This window comes from Sesamum indicum, linkage group LG6 (assembly GCF_000512975.1).
Source record: "Sesamum indicum cultivar Zhongzhi No. 13 linkage group LG6, S_indicum_v1.0, whole genome shotgun sequence".
NCBI classification, from domain to species: Eukaryota; Viridiplantae; Streptophyta; class Magnoliopsida; order Lamiales; family Pedaliaceae; genus Sesamum; species Sesamum indicum.
The window spans coordinates 3,202,011-3,209,343 of record NC_026150.1 but is presented as its reverse complement, the minus strand read 5'-3'; the positions used below and the strand labels follow the sequence as shown (position 1 = coordinate 3,209,343).

At 39.0% G+C, this 7,333-nt stretch overlaps 3 protein-coding genes across 4 annotated transcripts in view; all 3 read right to left on the bottom strand.

The window, feature by feature from the left end:
• Positions 1-842, bottom strand: part of LOC105163529 (DEAD-box ATP-dependent RNA helicase 41) — a 3,828-nt gene extending 2,986 nt beyond the window's left edge. For both annotated transcript variants that reach the window (XM_011081918.2, XM_011081920.2), the window contains exon 1: positions 521-842. In XM_011081918.2, the coding sequence (XP_011080220.1) occupies positions 521-572 (52 nt within the window). In that variant the 5' untranslated portion in view covers positions 573-842. The remainder of the gene's footprint in view (positions 1-520) is intronic.
• LOC105163528 (probable plastid-lipid-associated protein 12, chloroplastic) lies at positions 1,293-4,179 on the bottom strand. Its single transcript, XM_011081917.2, has 11 exons — positions 3,820-4,179; positions 3,668-3,721; positions 3,486-3,560; positions 3,140-3,259; positions 2,700-2,891; positions 2,450-2,533; positions 2,258-2,350; positions 2,044-2,097; positions 1,838-1,917; positions 1,629-1,736; positions 1,293-1,548 (listed from the first exon to the last, which is right to left on the bottom strand). The coding sequence occupies exons 1-11, from the start codon at positions 4,084-4,086 to the stop codon at positions 1,461-1,463; spliced, it is 1,215 nt and encodes a 404-aa protein (XP_011080219.1). The 5' UTR covers positions 4,087-4,179; the 3' UTR covers positions 1,293-1,460.
• Positions 4,711-7,333, bottom strand: part of LOC105163527 (formate--tetrahydrofolate ligase) — a 3,510-nt gene continuing 887 nt past the window's right edge. The window contains exons 3-5 of the mRNA XM_011081916.2: positions 5,953-7,128; positions 5,613-5,759; positions 4,711-5,264 (exon numbers count right to left, since the gene is read on the bottom strand). Coding sequence (XP_011080218.1) covers positions 4,989-5,264; positions 5,613-5,759; positions 5,953-7,128 — 1,599 coding nt within the window. The 3' untranslated portion in view covers positions 4,711-4,988. The remainder of the gene's footprint in view (positions 5,265-5,612; positions 5,760-5,952; positions 7,129-7,333) is intronic.

The window sequence follows — 7,333 nt, the reverse complement described above, 5'->3', positions numbered from 1 at the left end:
CCCCCCCCCCCCCCCACACACACACACACACTCACACTCAAAGGAACAAATATCCAGGCAACATAACATGATCAAATAGTGCCATAACTCGGCATCAGTAAAACCTAAAAGCAGGGCCATGCACTGTCTATAAGCACCCGGCATAGCTAGACTATGAATTTCTGCAGAGTACAGTGGAAAGCCGAAATCAAAAGCACTAACTATCATCCTTCTTTAATTTTCACTATCAACATTGCTTCTGGTACTATGTTCCATGCATGAAACAGAGACATTGCAAACCCAACAAGGCTGGGAAAATAAGCAGATGACCAAGAACCTCCGAACAAAACAGGACCAAAAATACATCAAAACACAAATTAGCAAATTACATTGAAAAACAAAGGGGCGGGTATGTTCAAATTCCAACATGGGCCCTTCAATTGAAACACAAAAGGCCCATTCTCTTACCAGGTGCGGTGAAAATACGCAGCATTTTCAATTTATTTGTGCAAAGCTGAAGAAGGGGTCAAGTAAAGTTTACCTGGGGCTTGATTGTCATCAGCAGCCATTGAAGTTTCACATGGGTCGCTCATTTTCCCAATTCTCCAAGTACTCGACACGCAAAAGATGCAGAAAGAATTACGACGATTCTCGCACGCGAACTTCAAATTTCGAACAAAACAGGAAGATTGTATATCCGGAAATTAATTAAAAAGCACAAAATTAAAGATGAAAGCCACAAATTAGGGATATAGGCAAATAGTAGTAGAAATTCTGGGCTTTATTACAAACTTGAACTTCTTTTGGGCCACCACATTGTTGGAGAAAGAAAAGATGACTTCGCCAATCCCTTGGCCATCTTTACTTTGTGGGGTGTGATTAATATATGAGAGTTAAATATATAATTAAACAAATTAGGAAGAGATGATTATATGATAATTTTTTTGTTTAACTTAAAATGATAAAATTTAGGATTAGTTTGTGATAATTTAAAACTTCAATAGTTTAAATTTATGATTTTTCATATTTCACCTCATTTCTACAATATTTTTTTTTTTCCTAATCTACGCGCCTAAAACTCGAATATGGGACTTATTTTTTTCCACTCACACACCCAACACAAGCACACACCTAAACTTCAAATATGAGGCCTCTTTATAGAAAAATTTTGTGCTCGAATTGTCCCCTATAGAGACCATTTCTACAAGTTTATTTGTATGTGATTACTATTTTATTAGTTTAGTAAAAATAATCAATTATATAACAAGTACATGAAGCTTCACATATAATTGATTTGATGTGGTCAAATCTAATTAATACGAGAATTTTGGAATCTATTATAAGAAGCTCTCTGACATGTTTACAATGCGTAGGTTCATCTTTCATTGAATTCCAAATGCTTCATGTGCATAGCAAAGATTGCACAACATTTGTTTGAGGCAAGACTGGCTGCAATTTCTGTCTCAATAACTTCTGCAAACTCATTTCTGTAGGGCTGCGTCGACACGGACGTGGATGAAAAGAATCTTGCCGTATCCACGGCTAATTCTGATCTTTTCATCAGTATATCTGTAGCATATGCATAGAGGGGAAGATGGTTTGAGTAATTCAAACTTTAGTACAGAAGTTCTATCTACAGAGATTCTTACAGCAGTTCCAGTGTGAACTTGGTTTCCATTTCTGCTGGGATCCCATATGGACCAGCCACGATTGCTGCATCGTCCATGGTGACATCGTACGTGTTGAAGCCAGATTTCCTTGAAACGAGAATTATGAGGTGTTGATGCATTTTTTATAAAAGATTAGAATGAAAACAATGTTGGATTAGCTAACAGATAAATGGATTGTAACAACTTACGCGTACTTCCCTGTCATGGAGAATTTGAAACCAAAAAGTATATCGACCAGAAATTTAATGTCACCGTTTGACCGGATAATCTACAGAATGTTGTAAGTTTGAAGGAATTATCAGACTGCATAGGACTCATGGGATAGATTGAAAGAAAAAACGGAAAGACATAAGGCGTTCTAAAAACATGAAATGATGGATAGTCTTGAACACACCTGCTTTCCCATCAAACCTTTTGCAGCATTCTCTATCCAACTCTCTGTTTCTTCCTGCAATAAACGACCGTGACAATCAGCTTTGTTCGGGAACAAAAGCAACAACAGACAACATACAACATTTTACAGTCAAATGTTTGCCTGTACAAAGGCAGTTAAATGCAAACGTTCGGGTTCCCTGATGGAGACATGTTTATGCTTATGCGAAGACTACCTGTGTACTCCATATCATCAGCCACTCTCCTTCAACAAGTTCCAGTTCACTTTTGCCCTTACTTTGATTTAAGGTAATAAACTCATCAATAGCCTGTTAGTGATGTTCAATGCAAATGAAAATTAATCACTTTTTCTGCTGTCAAAGGAAACCTCTTTTCAGACAAACTAATACACAGAAAAAAGCTCAGACCTCTCTCACATCTCCACCGCTAGAAATGGTCGATAGCAATCTTTGTCTCGGTTCAGTTTCCTTCTGCAGCACAAATGTGGTTCCCTGCACTATAGCATTGGAGCTGATTGTCCTTAATCCTTAGCAGATGATAGGCTGTAAGAACTTCTAGATAGGACTTTTTTCTATATTTTGCGCATCAAAGTATATAATCTCATGACAAATAAAGAGGATAAGTCTTGTAATACTAATGATAAGCTAGTGTTTTTACCTTGTTTCCTCGTGATATACGTATCTTCCCGGACTGGGACAAATAGGTAGTGTCCAACCAGCCCTTGGCTTCATCCCCAAGAAGTCGAAAAGGTACGGGATATGGAACTTTGAAGGGAAGAAATTTAAAGGAAAAGGCTGCTCTGTCAAACCGGAAGAGGATCCGTTTTCCATCTTTGGTAGACGCCACTGCCTATACAATCAAAAGAACGCATACATTGAAGAAGCAAACAGTGTGCACGGAACAGAAAAGTCAGCCAAGTCTATCTCAAGTCTCCCCTTTCTGTTTTCCTTGTTTAGGTGTTTGTTAGTTGCCATCAGAATTGTCCCAACATGTAATTTACAGGCAATGAAGAAAGAATCTAGCAACAATAACTTCGCATGAACTTTTCACATCTTAAACATGTTACTAACTAGAATTACTAAGATATGAAGTCATACCTCTACTTTCAGCTCACCAATCACATCAGAGAACTTTACTATATTGGATACGCGTGGATCATCACATCGAAGATATACTTCCTGAAATACACTGAACGAGTCGACTCCCACAAACGTTCGCTGGATCAGAATAAAACGTCACTGGCCGGTTAATTTAATCACAGAATTACACACACACACTGAAAAAGAATTGGGAAAGCTTCTGTATTCTATTCTTCTGTTTTCCTTGCTTTTGTCTGTAATTGCTAAGAATCTAAAACAAAGCCCTTCCTGTGATAAACGTCCTTAAGAGCTCCAAAAACAGGGAATAGACATTTCACAGAAGCCCACAACAGAAAAATCAAACCTGAATTGGGGATGCTGTTCCAGGTCTAGTTGTGAACATTAACTGCCAACGACCTTCGATCAAGCTCGAACCCGTCTGTTAATTTCAGTTATTACCATCAACCAACAACATAGTTTGAGCTTTTTATTGTTGTCACGTTGTAATGAAACAGGCAAATGCTGAGAAACACAGAAATTACTTACAGGATCAGACACGCCCTTTAAATTTTCCAATTTCTGCACTGCTCTTTCAACTTCCTGCATCAAATTAACCATTTAACTCTATTCAACTACTCAGATAGGCAATAAAATCGACAAAAAATCATCTTTAAGAAGAATAATTAATTCTACTGTACTTGGAGTTGCGGCGAAGAGGCAGAGCGGCCGCGGCCTTGAATGCCGATTAAAGCATTGATGAGGGCATTTTCTTCCTCTGTAAATGCTGCTGTTTTGGAAACTTCTTCTTCCTCTTCTATTTGTTGCTGGCCGACGAGCGAACACTTGAGAGATAGCCGGCGGATTTTCCGGCCAGAGGGTCTCGCAAATCTTGCAAATGGCGTGTTCGATGTGTGATATTGCGGCCGGAATCGGAGGCCTGGAATAGCAGCTTCCAGAGTTGCCATCCCGCATGCAGACACAAAGAACACACACACTGGCCTTGAGAGTGCGTTTTTTTATTTCCTGAATTGAATGTGTGTTTCTTGATTTTTAGGATTTAGATTTTGTTCGATTGGTGGATGGTTGTGGGCTGAACATGTGGCGCTGATTCATGGGATCTCAACATTCTTTCCTTCTCTGGTTTTTTTTTCTTCCTCAAAATAATTTAATCGCATCACTTTACAAATTCCAGGTTAATAATATTGAAAATGAAAAATATATTATTTTATTTAAAAAACACAGAAAGTAAATTATTATTTTTTTTAAATAAAGGCATAACTCACTCATTTATAAATATCATATAAACTTGTATTTTTTTGCACAAAATTCATATAGCACATTTTGTACAAAAGGACCGAATTATTAACTTTGAAGGGCTTTAACTATGCGTTATACAAATCAAGAACTACCTAAATCTAATCAAGGCCCTTTTCAACAATTCCACATTTTGTCCCGAAAAGAAGAAATCCGACGATTTCCCCATCTTTTTTTACTGTTTTTTTCTGTTGGAGTAGTCCAAATCTGTTGAATTTTTTATGTGAAAAGAGGTTGAAAATGAGACAAAAGCTTACTATGAATAGAGAAACGGGGACAAGGTTAACAAAATTCAGGTTTCCACCAGATCAAAATCAAGTCCGCAATGTAAGAAAATCAAAACAGAAAGATTCAGGGACGGGAGAGACCCTTACCAAACACACACTCGGAAAATAGAATTATTACCAACTCAAAGCTTTCTTATTACGCCAAAAATACAGTTTTAGCTTTTCCGTCATTCTAAATTATACAGGAGACAGGCACGAACAAGATATCAGCAGTACGGCTCTGGGAACAGGACGGAATCCCAAACTTGAGCACCATTGCTCAGCTCTCAAGAAAGACCGATGACCCTTCCAGTGGCAGTATCAAGATCTATGTCGTAGAAGCAAGGCCTCGTTGGTAAGCCAGGCATTGTGCTCATTGTGCCAACTAAAGGATAGATGAATCCTGCTCCAATGCTCGCCCTTACGTCTCTAATTGGCAACACGAAACCAGTAGGAGCTCCCTTCTCTGCAGCATTGTGGGAAAAAGAGTACTGCGTCTTGGCCATGCAGATTGGCAGACCAGAAAATCCCTGTTTACTGTACATCTCGATCTGTTTCTCTGCCTATATTTCATCAAAAATAAATTTGGACAAAAGCAAAGCAATGGTTAGACATGTAAGAAGACATTATGGATAACAAGGAAAAGTATGCTGTTAAGTTTCTTGGCCCTTGTAGATTAGTGTTGAGGAGCTATATGAAAGGTTTCGTTGTAAGAGTTCAATAATAAGCTTCTTACGAAACTCAGGTAACCCATTATTTCTATATGTTCCTCCTACTTTCCTACTCCAGACTCTCAATTGTCTGACTGCAGACTCTCTGATGTTAATCAAGTCTTGTACGCAAAAGTTTTATCTCTTTAATTATAACAAAGACTGTGAACTAGAAAAATGAAATATAAAGCTAACATGTACCTGTTCTGAATATTCAACGCCACTGGCACCATATGACTTTGCTATTGCCTCTATTTTCCCTTTGATGCTTATATCCAGAGGATACAAGAATTTCAAAGGTTGTGTAACATTCTCGCAGGCTTTCTGGACTGCAATTCCAAGGTCAACCTGAAAATCAGAGAACAAATCTCTAAGTCCAGGGATAACAAGCCACGTTGAACGTCTTAAGGTTGACATAAAGAGGTGAGGAAAACAAAGAAAATCAACCATGTACTCGAACAATCAATTGATCAGGAAATTGAAATATAAGATTTATCTTTAAAACAAATAAAAAAGGTACTAAATGTATGAAGCAACTAACCGCTCCTTTCCCTCCATGGGCATGATGAGAGCAAATTACAGCATCAAAAGCTCCGGCAGCTAATGCGGCATTCGTGACAGCACTTAGTTCAGCATCAGAATCAGTTGAGAACTTGTTAACAGCAACCACAACATTTACACCGTAAGCCTTGGTATTCGATATATGTCGAGCCAAATTGATGCACCCAGCTTCAACAAGAGAAACATTCTCAGTCACATAAGCACGGTCAAGAGGCTTCCCAGCAACAACTTCGGGGCCCCCACCATGCATCTTAAGGGCTCTAATGGTTGCCACAATAATAGCACATTGAGGGGTCAAACCACTATATCTACACTTTATATTCATGAACTTCTCTGTCCCTATATCAGCACCAAACCCTGCTTCTGTGACCACGAACCCACCAGGTCCGACAAGCTTCAGCGCAATTTTATCCGCAACTATAGATGAGTTTCCATGGGCAATATTTGCAAAGGGACCTGCGTGGACAAGGACAGGGGTACCTTCAAGCGTCTGCATTAATGTAGGGTTAATGGCATCTTTCATTAACACAGTCAGAGCACCTCCAACTCCAAGGTCATCAGCTGTAATAGGATCACCAGCTTTGCTATTTCCGATCACCATTTTCCCAAGCCTCTCTCTCATATCAGATAGGGAAGTTGTAAGAGCTAAGACTGCCATAATCTCACTGGCAACGGAGATATCAAATCCCGTTTCTCTTACCATGCCTTTCTCTTCGGGGCCCTGACCGATCGTAATTTTCCTCAAGAATCGGTCATTTACATCCATCACTCTTCTCCATGTTATGGAATCGGGATCTATATCAAGCCTGGCAAACTTCTTTACTTCTTCGGGTGTAAGCTCTTCCGGCTTGGACTTTGAGATACCCAGTTTCTTTAAGCGCCCTAACATAATGTCACTGAAGCTCCTTTTACCTTCTTTATTTGGGGGACACAAACGGTTCAAAAGGGCCTTGTCAGATTGTGTTGATTCATGAAAGATTCTAGTATCAATGGCTGCAGCCAAAAGGTTATTGGCAGCAGTTATTGCATGGATATCTCCGGTTAAATGCAGATTGAACTCATCCATTGGAATCACTTGGCTGTAACCTCCACCTGCAGCCCCCCCTTTGATTCCAAAGGTTGGTCCTTGTGATGGCTGACGAACGCATGTGACGACCTAACAGAAGAATACAGAATGGAGGAGAAAACAACTTGGAGAAGACTCTAATGTGACAACATAGAATAAGTAAAATCAAAATCATAACAGTGTTGAAAGACTAGTAGTATTATAGAGTTAATACACAAGCAAGAATTTGACATGATACAAACCAAATTCACCTTAATTGTACATAAACCCCTTGCTTTAAAAGATTGTTGTTCCC

Excerpts from the sequence above, each read along its gene's own strand:
- LOC105163528 (XM_011081917.2), bottom strand. The coding sequence starts at position 4,086 with ATGGCAACTCTGGAAGCTGCTATTCCAGGCCTCCGATTCCGGCCGCAA. Across the intron at positions 1,918-2,043 it reads AAGGTTTGATGGGAAAGCAG|ATTATCCGGTCAAACGGTGA; the intron begins GTGTGTTCAAGA and ends AACATTCTGTAG. Across the intron at positions 1,549-1,628 it reads AAGTTCACACTGGAACTGCT|ATATACTGATGAAAAGATCA; the intron begins GTAAGAATCTCT and ends CATATGCTACAG.